The 16,410-nt window shown below is 52.4% G+C and overlaps 1 protein-coding gene and 1 long non-coding RNA gene across 2 annotated transcripts; one reads left to right on the plus strand and one right to left on the minus strand.

The window, feature by feature from the left end:
- Nucleotides 1-6,210: 6,210 nt before the first annotated feature.
- Nucleotides 6,211-13,601, plus strand: LOC107324138 (5-hydroxytryptamine receptor 3A-like). Its single transcript, XM_015883863.2, has 9 exons — nt 6,211-6,888; nt 8,766-8,929; nt 9,136-9,180; nt 9,671-9,780; nt 10,456-10,625; nt 10,751-10,911; nt 11,204-11,414; nt 11,851-12,084; nt 12,327-13,601. Exons 1-9 carry the CDS (start codon nt 6,816-6,818, stop codon nt 12,623-12,625), a joined length of 1,467 nt encoding a protein of 488 aa, XP_015739349.1. The 5' UTR covers nt 6,211-6,815; the 3' UTR covers nt 12,626-13,601.
- Nucleotides 8,297-10,753, minus strand: LOC107324141. The gene is made up of 3 exons (XR_001559420.2): nt 10,603-10,753; nt 9,332-9,430; nt 8,297-8,697 (listed from the first exon to the last, which is right to left on the minus strand). It is a non-coding gene; the product is annotated as an uncharacterized LOC107324141 (long non-coding RNA).
- Nucleotides 13,602-16,410: the final 2,809 nt, after the last annotated feature.

The following is a 16,410-nucleotide window of genomic DNA, read 5'->3' on the forward strand; positions in this document are numbered from 1 at the left end:
TAAAAAACTCGATTTCATATATCTGCAGGGTTATTCATAGCAACAGAGCTGATATTATTGGGTTTATGCTTTGCAGCATCCCCTTCAGCCCGGCAGCAGATCTGTGCTGTTCCAACCTACTCTGATATCCCAAAAGCTGCTAAAATACAGCCCAGGTGCTGGCAAGTGTGATAACATTGGGCTGCGTGGGCATGGTATTAATTACAGGAAATATGCTACATGAATTTAATGAATAACTGCAAGCACTGTAATTAGCTCTCATAGCGCTGATATTGAGTTCCTTCTCCCCACCAAGCTGAAGCTGCAATTCAGAGCAGCTGGAAATGCAAAGTTTAGGGTAGAAAAAGTGCATCCTATGGGTACCTGCTCAGCACACCCCCACCCATCCTTACCAGGGGAGCAGAGAGCAGCTCTAGGAGCTGGACGAGGTGACCTCTGAGCATCCCTTCCAACCCAAACAATACGAGATGCCCTTTTCTTGCACCCAAAGGAGAGTTGCAGAAGGAGATGAGCCAAGATGCTGAGATTTGGCACCTGAACCAACCCCATCCCAAAGGCAGGGGGCTGTTACTGTGGCTCCGGTTGGTGCCCACACTGAGCAATGAGCCGTTCAGCTCCCGGCCCATCTCCGACTTCTGTTGTGATCCTTTTTGCCTCCTGTTTCCCTCACATAAAAGACTAGTCTTGCCTGAGAATATCAAGTTATTGCTTGGGCCTTGGGGAAATCTGATCGGGGAGATAATCGAGTCGGAGTTCCAATTTGCTTATATTGAGTTTCGCCAACTGCAGAAGGCAGATACCTTTGTATTCCCCTCCGCTGGCTGGAGCCTCCCCGACAGACGCCGAGGCAGCTGTCTCGACACGCTGCCGAACTGGGAAGATAAATAAGAACGCATGGGAATTATCTCCGCGTTTGCTAACCACCAATTTAGGTCTAAGTAGGCTCCCTCTGTTAGGAAGACTAATGAATTCCAATTGTACGAAATATCCTTGGCTTTTAACAAGCAAGATGGAAGGTAGCTGGAAAAAGAAAGAGGGAAGAGCTGTGAATAACGCCACGAGAGAGCCAATTACAGCAGCCAGCTGGCACTGCAAAACTTGGTGCTTAACTTGGTAAGGAGGAGCCAGACTGTGTGGTCCATATAAGGATGCTCTGGGCCAACCCGGAGGAGGCCAGAAAGGAGCTGCTCCTCCTCCACGGCTTCCTGTAGCTTCATAGAATCATAAAGTCAGGGGGTCATTCAGGTTGGATAAGATATCTTAGATTCTCAAATCCAACCCAACTCATCCCACTATGCCCACAGGTCCCACATCTCTGCAGTTCTGAACACCTCCAGGGATGGTGAATCCAACACCATCCTGGGCAGATGTGCCGCTGCATCACCACTTTCTTTCACCACCATCTTACTAGGAGATACACAACATGTCTGTACCATCATGTCATGGGACTGAGCTGAGCTCCAGCCCAGTGCATCCTTACAGCAAAGCCACAATTGCAGCCACTGGGAGAAGCCAGAGAAGGAGATTTCTGTGCATCATTTCATACAAAACACACTTACCTTGAGGTCACTCTTGTCTGTTTTATGAGCAGGAAAATCTATAGGCATGGAGATTGAACACAAGTGCCTGCCTAAAGCAGCCGAGACAACTCCCTCTAAAACATTATTAATGTCCTGATTGCCTATATAAACTCAGCCTCGTATTTTTAGCTCTGGGTTTGCTGAGGGTATGTGTTATGCTGAGCAGCCTGATTAATGTCACAGTAACTAATTAGGGTGCGAGACGGATACTGGTGATTCTCTTGTAGCGTCAAGCACAGTACAAGTGTCATTATATCAAAGATAATTTACTGTGGTGAGGGGCATGTGCTCTTGGATGGAGAACAAGTGGGAGCTGATGGTGTGTTCCCATCCCTCTTCCTTCCACACCCTCAGATCTTTCCATACAGCCTGATTTTATCAAAAGGAAGCACTCAATTTGCACTGTTCAATGGGAAAAAAGAATTAAAAAGTGTTCCAGAAATGTTTACCAGAGAGCATAAGTTGGGGGTGGGGGGATTTAAATGGACACCAAACACTTGCCCTTATAAGACAGCAAATAATCCTCACCTGCTCTCCCAGAAACACTTTGGGGTCATGTTTAAAAGCAGCAGGCACTGATGGGAAGTTCTGTTTTGGAATGCTCATGCCTTGAAATGCTTGGCATTTGCAGAGCTCCTGGTGCACATCAACTGCTGGGGATGCACTAAACCTCATCCAGAAAGCAAGGAAAGGAGGAAATGCCCCTGTCCTGGGGGTGTGTTCCCTCCTAACCAGGTCAGGAAGTTGCAGCAGCAAAATAAAAGGGAAAGAAAAGCAGCAAACCAGGTACCAGGCTCACACTGTGCCATAAAGACAGCCATGCAAGATTAAATACCGGTGGGTCTGCTCTCAGCAAGGCAATTCCTGCCTAACCTTGGGTAATATCGCATCTCTGACGCACGGCTGCTGTACCTGCTCGGAATGAGATGGATCTCCTCCATTAACGCCAATGGGCTCCAAATACCTTGGTGTACTTATTATTACCTGGCTTTAATGGATAATGAAATTGTGGCATAATATTGCTAACACTTGAAGGGTGTCTAATGGTGGATGCAACTGAAGGGAAAGTGCTTTGATGTGGGGATTTAAAGGCATCGAGCTTCTCTGCCAGGTTTACATTCCCAGCCTTGGGAGCACAGGGATCCCAGCATCCTCCCTGGGGTTGTGGGTTTGGACATCTTCCATTGCCACCAGCTACAGCTCCAAGGTCACCACCATGCTCAGCACATCCCCAAGGGCAGCACAACAGAGGGGCTGTGTTGGGGCACCGGTCCACAGCAAAGCAGGACATGGCTCACACTTTGTCACAGCACAAGGAGGAAAAAGGGGCTCACACCCATACAGCAAGCACTGCTCAGCCCTCCCTCTGCTTACAGTGCTAAGAATGAGATCCCAAACTGCATGGCTACTCCCTTCCCCCTGGCCTGAGCTGCACCTGACGCCAGCACAGCACCACCACCACTTGCTGCCTTGAAATACAGCGTGACTCATCCCTGCAGCTGCTCCAAGTGGAGTTCATTAAGCAGATGAGTAAATACGAGCAGCTTGCAGAGAGAGCGCCTTCCTTTGCTGAGCTCTCTGAGACCGGGCTACAGCTGTGCCCATTTGGCTGCTGGGCTCCAAAATTCCACCCCCTCCTCCTGCCTCCATCCTCCTGTTTGCCCCAGGGATGCTCAGCACCTTGTGTATGGTGATCACCACAGCTGTCTGTCTGTCCTATGGGCAGCCCTGTGGCAGGGGGTAATCTGCAGCCCTGTGAGCAGTAGGAGTGTGGCTGGGGGCACTAAGAGAGCTCACAGTTCCCCCCCACTCTGCACAGGCACAGCCCCAGCCCCTACCTGCAGCTGTCTCTCACTGCTCATTGCACAGCACTGGTATTTATCTCCAATTGCCCATGAAATGCTTCTGCTGCTGTTAATGAAATGAGAGCAACATCAGCTGCATCCTGACACCCTTCCATCCCCCAAAACCACCCTGCAGCTGGTTGGATTTGGGAGCAGGTCGGATTTGGGAGCAGGTTTCTCTGCTGTGCCCCACAGTGCTGCACACCCCAGCATTGCTACAGCTCCATATGTTTGCACTAAGACCTTTTTGCACACCTTGCCCAGGGCTGCACCCCACACTCAGGGCTGCTCCCTCATTGCACTGATGTTCCAACCCCAACCCCAACCTGCAGCAACCACATCTGCTCAGTGCTCATGGCCAGAGGGCTTCGAAAGCCAACAGATGACTTTGCACAAAAGTTATTCCCTTTCAGCAACACTTTGTGCTGTGCAGCCCGGCCCATTCATCAAAGAGCATTCAAAGGAGATTAAAACCAAGTTGCTTCGCAGGAGACACTCTCTTACACTGTCAGACAGCCTCATGTTCATTGCAGAGCGTCACTTTAGAGCACTTTCTGCAGAGACATTTTAACTGTCCCCTCCAGGCCCACAGAACTCGGTGCTGCTGATAATTAAACCATGAAATACAGTGGGGCTGTGGAAGCACTCCCCTTCCTGGCTGCTGCAGAGCTGCTTATTTATGGCTCCTGTGCATTTTTATTGGTAAGGATGGGGACAGGAGTTGGGGAAGCTTTCCTATCGCTCTAATAAAATCTGATTTCCAAAGCAGTGCTGAGATAAATTTAAACTCATTACAGCAGTCGCATAATCACACTCCCTCGAGATGAGCAAAGGAAACAAGAATTGGAGATGGAGGAGACCAAGTGGGTCACCTCCTCAGCCCCAACAGGATACTCCACCAACACTTTGACTTCACTGCTGTTGTCATGCACTTGCACTGCCATGGCAGGGACCACTTACCCACAAGGGGAAAAGTGATTGCTTTAAACAGTGCATCAGTGAGATCCTTGGAAATGTTTGTAGTTGTTCTGTTATGATCTCAGTGTTACCTGCTTAATGCAGGCTTGGAGGTTGGCTCTGGGATGGCAGCACTGCTGATGCTGAGTGCGGCCCTATATGCGCCCACGTCTATAGGTGTGGAGTTGTTTACCTGATGGACATCTATGGGTTCACAATGAGGCAGTGAGGTGTGTGTCAGCCCAGTTCCCTGTGCAGAGCAAAGCTATCAGGATCTGCAATGACCCACACGGTGGTGATTAGATTAACAAAGTGGAGCTCCTGGCTCCATCTGCATCCTGGATGTGCTCTATAGGGGTTCTGGAGGAGAGACCCCTTCACTGGGCACCCAGCTCGCTCCCTGCACTAAAAGAATGGCCTTGTAGAGCCAAGAGATCCCCCCGTGCTCTGTATCCTTCAAAAACCTATTAGCCTTTATGGGGAGCTGTCTCCATAGAAGCAAAGAATGGCCCTTTACTCTGCAATCTACAAAGCATCGCTCTGCCTTTGTAACCTCCCTGCCCCTCCTGCTCCGCTGCGTCCATCAGTGAGCACCCATCCCATGCAGCACCCCAGGGCTGATCCCATTTGAGCACCATCCTTAACCCTTAAGGAGGGAAAACTCACCAGGTTTTGGTGCACAGAACAGTAGTGATGCTGCAGGTGCAGGGAGCCGGGCTGAGCTCAGGGAAACTCGAGATGCCGAGCGCTTCGATTCTCAGAAAAGCAATTACTGTGCAGCAGATTACAGAGCTAATAAAATCCCATTATACCATTTCAGAAAGTAAATCTGATCTGGATACTGCCAATTTATATCAGACATCCCACAAAAAGTCCCGTAAGAGCCCCCAACGTACAGGCTGTGTGTGCACGCGCGTAATACAAGGCTATAATAGATCACACTAATTAGATATCCGATAACAGGAGGCCTGATAGGAACTACATTAAAATCTCTTTAAGATGAAGACATAAAACCCAAGGGAGAGGATACAGAGTTAATGATGCTGCCACTGAGGCTGCGGTTCACTGCTCCTTACCGTCCTGCTCCATCCCAGACCCTATTATGATGTTGGGACCCTCATTTGGATCCTGTGCAGTGCATTGTGTCCCACTCACTGCAGGTGCCAGGAGGACAGCGTGGTGGTAGCAGGTTCTACATGCTCCCCAGCACTGCAGCCCAGGGCACGGTCCCCAGCACCGCTGCGGCTCTGCCCGTGATTTTTATTATCCAGATTCAATAACAGCAAACAGCTCCGAGCTGTCTGCGCTCCCCGGGAGGTGACTTACCATCCGCTAACAGAGCTGAGAAATCAAATTAGCCCCAGCTTTACACTCTCTCTTTCCCTGACACCGCTATTGGCAGCCAAGGGGGAGTTCATCAGGGCTGTGCACTAATTCTTATCTCGTTTAAGTGACTCCACGCTGCCATCTGATGCAATTTGCTCCGTGCCGCAGCTGAGGGCTCCGATCCCGCCTGTTTGCCTCACCAGCCCTCCCAGTATGGGGGAGCTTCTGGGGAAGCTGGGAGCACCATGAGGCTTTAAGGAAAGCCCTTATTCAGCTTGCCCTGCTCATCCAGGCTTCCCTCCCTGCTCCAACAGGCAACTCCAATTCCAGCACTGCTCAGAGCAGCTCCAGAACTGCTGGAAGCCTATCCTGCCCCACAGCAGCTCTGGCTGTACCCTCATCAAGCACCCCACTCTTGGAGGTACTCAAGGCCAGGTTGGATGGGGCAGCCTGGTTTGGTAGCCAGCAACTTACCCATGGCAGGGGGTTGGAGCGCAGTGACCTTTTAGAGGTCCCCTCCAACCTAACCCATTCTATGATGGCTCTATTCTTTGTAAGCCCCTGGAATAATCTCACCTGTCTCATTTGCAGGCCATGAAAGGGCTCTTGGCACAGCCTTGTGGCTCTCCCCATCACCAGAACTACTCCCCATACACCTCCTGCAGCCCCTTCTTTCCTCCATGGCTCGCAGTTCCCCCAAACAAACCAGCACAGCTAAAGGCTGAGTGCATAACAAGGGTTTCATCCTTCACCTGCACAGCACCCACATTACACAGCCGTGATGGGGAGATCTCACACTGCTGTCACCCGCAGATGATGCAACCAGCTCCCACCCCTCCAAGAAACAAGAGCTTCCCCCCAGCGCTGTGCATGGGGGCTCATACACTCAGCATTCGCTGCATGCCAGCTGTGGGGCAGGCAGCCTCCTCCTTCCCTCCTCCCCTCTTGAAACTCGATGCAGCAGAGGAAGCTGATTGCAAGATTAATTACGCATTTTCCCAAACCTGACGGCTGGGGGACAGTGAGCAAAAAGTGCTGCCTGCTTCCCTGACTGGGTTCACTTAGAGGAGAGAGCAGACTGAGGACGGAGACGGGGACGTGGGGCACCATGGTGCTGGTGGTGCCCATTGTGTTGCTGCTCCTGGCACTGCTGCCACCGGTGTGGATGCTGCAGGATGCAGGTAAGGACACGATGGGGAAAACCTGCAGGGGTGGGAGGAGGAGCTGGTTTCTTGCAGCTGGAGCACCTTCATGTTAGCAATGGCTCTACAGAATGTACAAACTTAAGGGTTGTTTTGGTGTTTTTGTTTGTTTGGGTTTTTTTTAAAGTATCTTTTAAGTTATTCAAAATCCATATCCATGCGATAAATCCAACCATGGGTAACCTCTTGGAAAGAGCTCCAAGGCACTGCGCGCTTGACTGAGTGTGGCTGGGAAGAGAGGGAGGTAATGGCTTATCTGAACCCAGCGCTGAGTTTTGGGCACATCAGGGGCTTCAGAGCAACTTGGATCCCAAGGAAGGATCCAGACATGGTGCTGTGACCCCACTTCAGTGCTGGCATGGCTGCATGCTACGGCCCAACTGCGGGGCTGGGCTGAATCCCCTTTAGCTCAGATGGAAAACAGTGAGCAAACAGCACTTACCTGCAGCGTGGTAGGTGGTGTGAGCCAGCCAAGCCCTGGGACCAGCACTGAGACTGAGAAGTGAGCCCAGCTCCATTCAATGTGGCTTTTTCCATACACTGCAAATGGGTGCCCTGAGCCAGCTGTGAGCAGCTGTAGCTTGGCCAGAGCCACTGGTGCAATGGCAGCAGCACCTGAGTTCCTCCCATCCCTCTGATTGCTGCTTCTCACCCCCCACTGCCTCCAGCTGCTGACATGGGTCATGAGCACAGCCAGCTCTGGGGCATTATGTGTTGTATATAAAGTCAGAGGGGCTGGGGCTGCTTTTTCTTAGCTGAAAAGAAAGATGAATGTTTCCTTCCAGGCATTTTTTCCCAAGTTCCTGCAGACCTACTCCAATGAGTGCCTCTCATTACACACAGAGCAGGCTCCATTGGTTGAGATACCAACACCAACATTGCTCCTGCACAATAAAGTGATGGCACTCATAGCTGAAGATGCAGATGCAATGCCCACACCCTGGCAGAGCAGCACAGGGCCAAAACTGCATGCACACAAGTACACCAGCTCTGTGGGTCCTTCTTCAGCTTCAGCCCATACACCATATGCATATAGGGCAGGAGGAGCCCTATATATAGATATATATATAGATAGAGTGCCGCTATCCCAGCTCTAATCACACAGCCCTGTGCTGCACCTCCTCCTTCTGTGGGCTCAGAGCATCCAACTCTCACATGCGCCACAAGGGGATGAGATCTGTACACACAGATGTGCTGTCCAATACTCAGCCTTGATGCAGCGCCATTCAGTGCCACAAATGACGGAGGAGTGGCACAGAACCTTCCCAGCATTGCATGAACGCATTGGGGCAGCAAAGATGTGCTAAGGAACACCAGAGAGGAAGCACAATGTTTATCCCAGCACTTCCTTTATGGAAGTATAAGGTCAGTTTTCAGAAAACTAAGGAACAGATATTTGACCAATAGCCAAAAAAACCCAGCTGGCCTGCAGTCGCTTTCCAGGCTAGCAGCATTTGCAGGCGTTTGTGCCATAGAAAGCACCGGGGAGCTGAATTCAAAGCCTGGTGACACGTGGTGCAGCCCTCCAAGGATTAACACAAGTGCCTTTTTAATCTGGTATAGACAGGTTTTAGTCTTCATTACCTAGTGAATGAATTTAGCATCTTGGTTCATCTTTACAATGAAGTTGAAGGCTAAGTTTAAAGAAGCAACGCCTCTCCAAGTAATAAGAGTTAGAATACTCATCTTGGGGCAGTGATTCCCTCGCAGTTGTCCTGATGTCAGTCCTGGAGAAGGGGCAGACAGCAGCTTCAGGTGGGTCGTGGCCATCTGAGACTCAAGAACAGTCTAAGGGAAGGTCAGGGTGATTCAGGGGGCAGACAGCAAACGTGAGCTGCCTCTCCCCATCCCATTAGGAGCCCTGCAGGGGAGCACAGAGCCAGATCCCTCCACTCCAGCCCTGCTCCGTCTGTCCGACACGCTGCTGACTCACTACAGGAGGGGAGTCCGACCCGTGCGGGACTGGCGCACCACCACCACTGTGGCCATTGATGTCATGGTGTATGCCATCCTCAGTGTGGTGAGCCTCCTGTCCTCCCATCCCAGCACTAATGGGGGTTCCCAGCCAGCTTCTCCCCTTCCACCCCACAGCATTGTGCTGCTGCTCATTCCTCTGCAAAAGGAGTGATGCTCATTGCACGAATTCCCCCTGCAAGCTCCATCCACCCACACCAGCAATGCTTTGTTGTCACCCTGCTCCAACCACTTCTCCTTTTGTTCCCACAGGATGAGAAGAACCAGGTGCTGACCACCTACATCTGGTACAGACAGGTGAGCCCACGGACCGTGCTGACCCCATCTCCCTCCAGCCCCATCTGCCAGCAATGAGGCTCTGCCCCACAGTGTGCAGGGATATGCCTGTCCCAGGACGGGTGCATGGGGGAACACAGGCTGCTGTCAGCCAGCCCTGATATCTGCCTACCTCCACATCCCAGCTCCCAGCCTCGCAGACAGGTCCTGGAGTGGTGGCTCCTTCCAAAGCTGCAGCAATCTCCCTTGGATTCAGGAAGGCTGTGGAGCACTAAATTCAACAGAATGGAAAATCTCCTTTGAGTTCACTCTGTACTTTACAAGCCTCTTCCATAAAGACAGCTTCCTTGTCTGCTCAGCTACTCACTCACCTCTGGTTTGGGCTTTCCTTTCCCTCATACAAGGCATTTATGGCTTCCTTCTGTGGCAGGCTGCTGCAATTAGGTTTGGATCATGGCAGGGCTAGGGCCAGTGTTACCCCTCCAGATCCCCTCTTGCTTTACCCCCACAGCACTGGACAGATGAGTTCCTGCAGTGGGACCCTGCACACTTTGACAACATCACACAGATTTCCCTCCCTGCGGAGAGCATCTGGGTGCCTGACATCCTCATCAACGAGTTGTAAGTACAGCACAGCCCGAACCCCACTGTAGGAAACACCAAAAGAGAGCTCGGGGCTTTAATCTCCCTCTCCCATATCACTGTGCCTTGCTCTGTATTCCTGGCACAGAACTGGCAGTGCCCCCCATATGCAGTGGGCTGCAGATGGGGAACGGCTTGGCACTTGGGACATTTCCAATGCTGGCTAACAGCAAACATTTGTAATTACCCACACTGTGCTGGGGGTGGGATCCAGATATTTGGAGAAAGGCTTTGTTAAGGAAGCACAATGCAAGGGCAGCTGCAGAGCTGCCAGCCCTCCCTGTAAAGCCAGCCATTGTCCTTCCCCACCCCCACTTCTGCTGGGATTTAAGGTGTTCCCACCATCTCATGCTGCAGAGACCCTCACAAGGCAGAGCCACAACTGGCCTTGCGCTGCCCTGGGAGAGCATGGGGAGCACGGTAATGAAATGGGGCAGCTGTGCCCACACAGAGCATTGTGCCGCTGACATTTTGGCCCTTTCCCCCCATGACCTCCACTTGTTTCCAATAGAGCAGGTTGGCAGAACAGCAAGGAAGGGTCCCAGCGCTGGGCAGTCCCCATCCCAAACACAACTTACCATGAGGAGCCCAGCTGCTCACAGCCCTCCCTAAAGTGCTCCCTACCCTTATGTTCTTTGTCCCTATGCCCTCCAGCGTGGATGTCGGGAAGTCCCCTGATGTCCCCTACGTCTACGTTCGCCACCACGGAGAGGTCCAGAACCTCAAACCCATCCAAGTGGTGACAGCCTGCAGCTTGGACATCTACAATTTCCCCTTCGACGTCCAGAACTGTTCGCTTACCTTCACCAGCTGGCTGCACAACAGTGAGCTCGGGGGGCTCGGGGACGGGAGGCTCCATGTAGGGGACGCATCCCCCCTCTAGGTGGCCCCAGCGGCTCGGGAATGCCGTGCCCGGCAGCCCGCAGCTCGGTCCCTGCATCCTTTACAGTCCACGACATCAACCTCTCGCTGTGGCGGCAGCCGGAGCTGGTGAAATTCGACAGGAGCGTCTTCATGAACCAGGGCGAGTGGGAGCTGCTCTACGTACTCAGCCACTTCCAGGAGTTCAGTGTCAAAAGCAGCGACAGCTACGCCGAGATGAAGTTCTACGTAAGGGCCTTTAGCTTCTTGCAGCCCCGTGTCATGCTATGCCCTGCTTTGAGTGCTGCTGTTCTTAGAGATGAGGCATCATGGCACAGTTTTGCCCTTGGTCCCATTACTTCATCACCAAGCTGCTCCCCAGCCCCGTGCTGAGGTGCATCCCTCAGCCATTCTGAGGTTCTGGGCAGTACAGCCCACCACTCTCGCCTGCCTTAGCAGAGACCCAGACCAGCCCATGCCCAATCTTCAAGGAGGGCTCTTGCCTTCACTAAACCTTTCCTACATCTCTGTATCCCAATAGGTGGTCATCCGGAGGCGTCCTCTCTTCTATACTATCAACCTGCTGCTCCCTAGTATCTTCTTGATGGTGATGGATATTGTAGGCTTCTACCTGCCTCCCAACAGCGGCGAGAGGGTCTCTTTCAAGATTACTCTCCTCCTGGGTTACTCAGTTTTCCTCATCATTGTATCCGACACACTTCCAGCTACTGCTGTTGGCACCCCATTGATAGGTATGGCAGCACCACTAGTCCCAGCTGGTGCTGGGGCAAGAGCTCCACACACAAGAGCAAGAAATGGGAGATGTGGGTTGGTACAGAAATGGGGGCTGTAAAAGTAGCTCAGGATTTGGAGGTATCAAGGCTATCCCATGTATCTGACAGAGCTGCACTGGAGCTCCTGTGTTGGAGCAGATGAATGGCTGTGTGAGCACTGCCACAGCAGCCCAGAGAACAGAATGACATCCTGCCAACTGGGGGGGTGGGCTACACAGCAACTGCATTCGGAGCTGTAGACCTGGAGCTACAGGAGCTGCAGCTCTATGATGTGACCAGAGGTCTGCTGCAGGGCTTGGCAGGAAGAATTCACTCAAGACCTGCCTGCACTGTGTATTGATCTAAAGACTGTGCTGGCCATTGCAGGTCACTCACCTTGCTGGCATCTCCACAGGCATCTATTTTGTGGTGTGCATGGCGCTGCTCGTCATCAGCCTCACGGAGACCATCTTCATTGTGCGCCTGGTACACAAGCAAGACCTGCAGCCTCACGTCCCCAGCTGGGTGAAGCACTTACTGCTGGAACGTGCCACTGCGCTGCTCTGCATCTGGGACAGGAAGAAATTCAGCCAAACCAGAACACAGAGCTCAGACATCTCCAGGCACGTGGAGAACAATGACAGCACAGGTAAGGACTGCGGAGAGAGATCTTACAGAAGCAGAAGGGAAATGAACCCTATGCAAAACTAAGCCTAAAGCTCTTCTAATAGTGTATTATCAGAACTAGCAGTTGTTCTTTCAGTTAGCTCTCACCATCTCTGTTGGAGCACTGTGGCACATGCACAGCAATCCAGATGTCCAGATCACACGCAGAAGTCTCAGCTCTGCATCTAAATGGATCTCTCCCACTCCTCTCTCTCAATCCTGCAGCCAAACTGAACCACTACAGTTCTGAAGACCCTCGGGAGCGAGAGGTGGCAGGGGGCACAAGGCCCACCCCTGCCTTTGCCACTCCAGCAGAGGGCTCTCTGCTCATTCACAGCATCCTGCACGAGATCACCACCATCCGCCAGTTCCTTGAGAAGCGTGATGAATTTCGTGATGTTGCCCGTGAGTGGCTGCAAGTGGGCTACGTGTTGGATGTCCTGCTCTTCCGAGCATACCTGGTGGCTGTCCTGGCCTACACTATCACACTGGGCACCCTCTGGTCGGTGTGGCAATATGCCTGAGCTGTATTTTGGGGCAGGCAAGGTGAGAACCTCAGATGCTGCTGTGCTCCAGAAGACTGGAACAGAACTCCCTGGTTCTTGCACTCAGCACCACCTGTGTTTTCTGAGTACAGGGATCCAGACTGGTTCAATCACCCCACTTCCAGTAGCTCTAAAGCAGCATCTGAGCACTAAGATAAGGGCTGAGTAAAAGCGAGCAAACACAGAGCACACCCACCCCAACCGAATCATTGTTAGCTCCAACCGAGCTCCTTTCCCCTTCTCTCACCTCACAAGGGCTTCCCGGGTGGTTGCACCCCCTGCACCCATCTCCTCCTCCCCCCAACCGGGACAAGACCACGAGCACAGCGCGGCTCCGGCCCCGCCCGGCGCTTCAGCACCACGGACAGCGGCACCGGCACAGCCCGGCTCCGGCCGCTCCCGTCGGGGCTCAGCCCCCACCTTGCCCAGCGGGGGCTCATCTGGAGCCCACCCCTCTCCCCTCCCTTCCCCAGGGTGTTTCCCCACTCCCAGCTCCATCTCAGGGTCACCCAACTTCTTCCCAGTCCCACCTTCATCCTCATCATTTAACCTGCTGCGGAAGAGGGACGTGGATCTGCCCTCCACCAGCTCCACTCACCCTGCACGAAGCACTGAAAGCTGCACACTTGTTTTTCGCTCTTTGTTATTGCTCTACCAGAGCCAGGGGCTCAGCAGGTCCTGCATGTCTATGTCTCCCCTTCTCCTGAATGTTTTTTGCATGCTTGACTGGCAGATCCCCTCCACATTCCTACCCACCAGTACAGTAACTGGGGAGAACTAGCTGGGGGGAGACACAAATAAAACTCTAAAAAGCAATGCAAATGGGTCTGTTGCCATAGGAAAGCAATGCTGGAAGAGAGCAACAAGGTTACCTGTCTTAGTCGTCCGCTAATGCAAGCTTCCAAAGCTGTCATATATAAGCATGCTCTCTCTGTGCACCTCTGCCAGGGCAGAGGCATGAAGCTGCTGTGTAACAGGAGAGAAAAGGAGCTCCTGCATCTCAGAACAGCAGGACTGGGATTAGAGCCAAAGTCTGTAAAGAGCTGCTTTACCCAGTGCGATACCTGCACAGTGTGTTTGCAGAATGGGGGTAGTGTGTCAGGCAGCTGCAATGTCTGCCAAGAGAAAAAGCCAAACTGATGTCAGCCCTGTTCAGGTACAGATGTGCACTTCACACTGGTTCCTTACCTGAGCATCCAGCGCAGGCACCATCCTCTAAAGGTGATGAAAGGAGGCCTCATCCTGTTTGCTCTGGTAGCTCCTCAGCAGGAACACAGATATCACACAGTGTCTGGCACCTCTGTGGCCACTCCCAAGCCCACCAACCTCAATCCACAGGCCAGACACCCTCCAAGGCCTTCACACGCAGGAAAACTCCCTGCTAAGTGACAGGAGGGCTGCTGGCTGGCTGGTGTGGGCTCCTGGCAGCCCCGACCAGCGCTAATGTGCTGATGGTCTGTAAGTGGCTGGCTATTGATGAGGTGTCCAGTTAAAGAGTTTGTGAGACACTAAATCAGCCCATTGATCCTACCGAGATCGATGGTGCTACAGACCTGATCACTGCAGCGGGCAATTAACACCCTCTGGAATGAGCTGCCTTCATGTAACATCAAACGCTCCAACAGACAAATCCAATGGGCCCATTGAACCGGGTGTACGATGCCTCCCGCCTGCACGAGACCTGGGCTGAGGTCAGTGGGACCACTGGATCGCCTTCCTCAGCCATGCCCCACAGACACCCTCTGCCCCATGGCTCACCTGTGCCACCACAGCTCCCATGGATCCCATGGACAACTCTTCTCTGGCCATCCTGGTCCCGATGTGACTTGATCCCAGTGCAGAGCTGCTAAACCTCACCTGCTCCACAGGTTGCTGAGGGAAAGAAGTTAAGCCAGAGCAGGAGGAAACACCCAGGTTTTCTCCCTCTCAGATTAGTGCTTTTCCCTTGCACTGCTTTGGGAAGTGCTGCATGCAGGAAAAGTTACAGGCATCTCTGTGAGATGAGTCTGGATTTTCCTCTAAACAACAACAAAAAAATCAATAAATCTGAATCTAATCTACTAATAAAGGTTTAATGAGGACATAATGTTGATGGAACAGAACATTGTTGCAGCATAATCACTCCCAGCTGCTGTGTGAATGTGCAGACAAAGGCCCAGTCCTATGACAATTTCCCTGTTATAATAACTCCTTTGTATGAGGCCAAACGCTGTGGTGGGATCTTATCCCTTCCTCCATAAGGGATGGTGCAGACAGGAGGTTGCTTCAAGCAGGACAACTCAACCAGGGGTACTCAACACATCCCTAGGAGGGGCTGTGCCAAGAGGCAGCACCCAGAGGCAGATGCCACTTGGAGGCTCATGTGTTGCCACCATGGACCAGGAACCACTGATGCTGGCTGTGCTCTGCAGCAGGACTCACAGAGCAGAAGATGGGGCACAGCTGTCCTAGGGGAGTTGGAGCCCTATGGGAGCCTTGGGGTGGGCACACTGCTCCCTCACCCCCGGGCCCACGCTCACACCAGTGCATTGCATCCATCACCTGAAAAATAAATGACATGTTACATGGAGTGACTGCACTGGGACTGCTGTAAGATGGGCATGGAACTGCATCCTGGCCCCCTGGAGGGGGCACCAAGGGTGGGAGGGAGCAGCTTGCAGCACACCGGGCTGAATGCTGCATGCCGTACAGCGACATAAAAGGAGTGCAGACTTTGCTGTTAATGTAGTCAGTAAATAAATAAAGGAGGGCTTAAGCTTAGTGTACAGCAATCAGTTTAGAACTACAGGATAATTAACACAGCAGGGGGCCAGACTACTCTGCAGTCAGGTTTAAATGAACGAGTTCACTTTCATTGAGGCAAACTCGCTTTGCTCCCTGGCGAGCTGTGCGTGCAGCAGCAGTGCCTGCACTGGCAGCAGCAAGCAGGGCCAAGGGCTGCACCCCATGCACCCCACAGCAGCAGGGAGCCCCTGTATGGGCTTTCTGCTGTGTATAATTGTCTTGCTGTTTGCTCCTACATCACCCAGGCAGCCTGCAACCAGCCCTGCCCCTTTCCCAAACGCACCATCCCAGCAAGACAGAGCCAGACATGGGTGGGAATAGCACCCACACAGGGTGGGTACAACCCTTTTGGCTTCAGAAGCAGAACGGCAGAGCTGTACATGCTGATGCTTCTGTCCTCAAACAGGAAAAATAAAGGACAGCAGCAAATCACCCTGTCAAGCATCACACGGTGCACGATGAAACGGTCTCCAGGGATGCTAAGGGACTTTAAAACAGGAGGCACGTTTCATTTTCCACCAGTGTAAAGGCCCTCTCCTATGCCAAATCACGGAGGGAGCCCTGCATAAATAAGAAGGAAGCTTTTTTAGGAGCTCGTGGCTCTTAATGAAAAAGAAATTCTGGAGAGCCACGATCACATACCTCCATTTTCCATGGAAAAGCACCTTCCAGGCTGCACGTCCTTAGAAAAACAGCAGCTTCTGTTTGCCACGCTGGTCCTCCAATGCTCCAGGATCACAGCAGTGGGATTTGATCCCACAGCACCCACCCCTTGAGACAAAGCCTGGGTCAAAGGGTGTGAAGAGATGGGTCCCTTCATTCACCCAGCCCTCCAGCACTGGTTAGGATGCTTGACCTGCACCATAGGAACACCCAATGCCAACAGCACAGCACAGGAGGGCTCTACCACCACCACATCCTCATCATTCTCCTCTCAGGACCAGCATCCGAGCACAGAACAGCGACATGAGACAACAGGC

The sequence above is a fragment of the Coturnix japonica genome, chromosome 24 (genome assembly GCF_001577835.2).
Source record: "Coturnix japonica isolate 7356 chromosome 24, Coturnix japonica 2.1, whole genome shotgun sequence".
Lineage (NCBI taxonomy): Eukaryota > Metazoa > Chordata > Aves > Galliformes > Phasianidae > Coturnix > Coturnix japonica.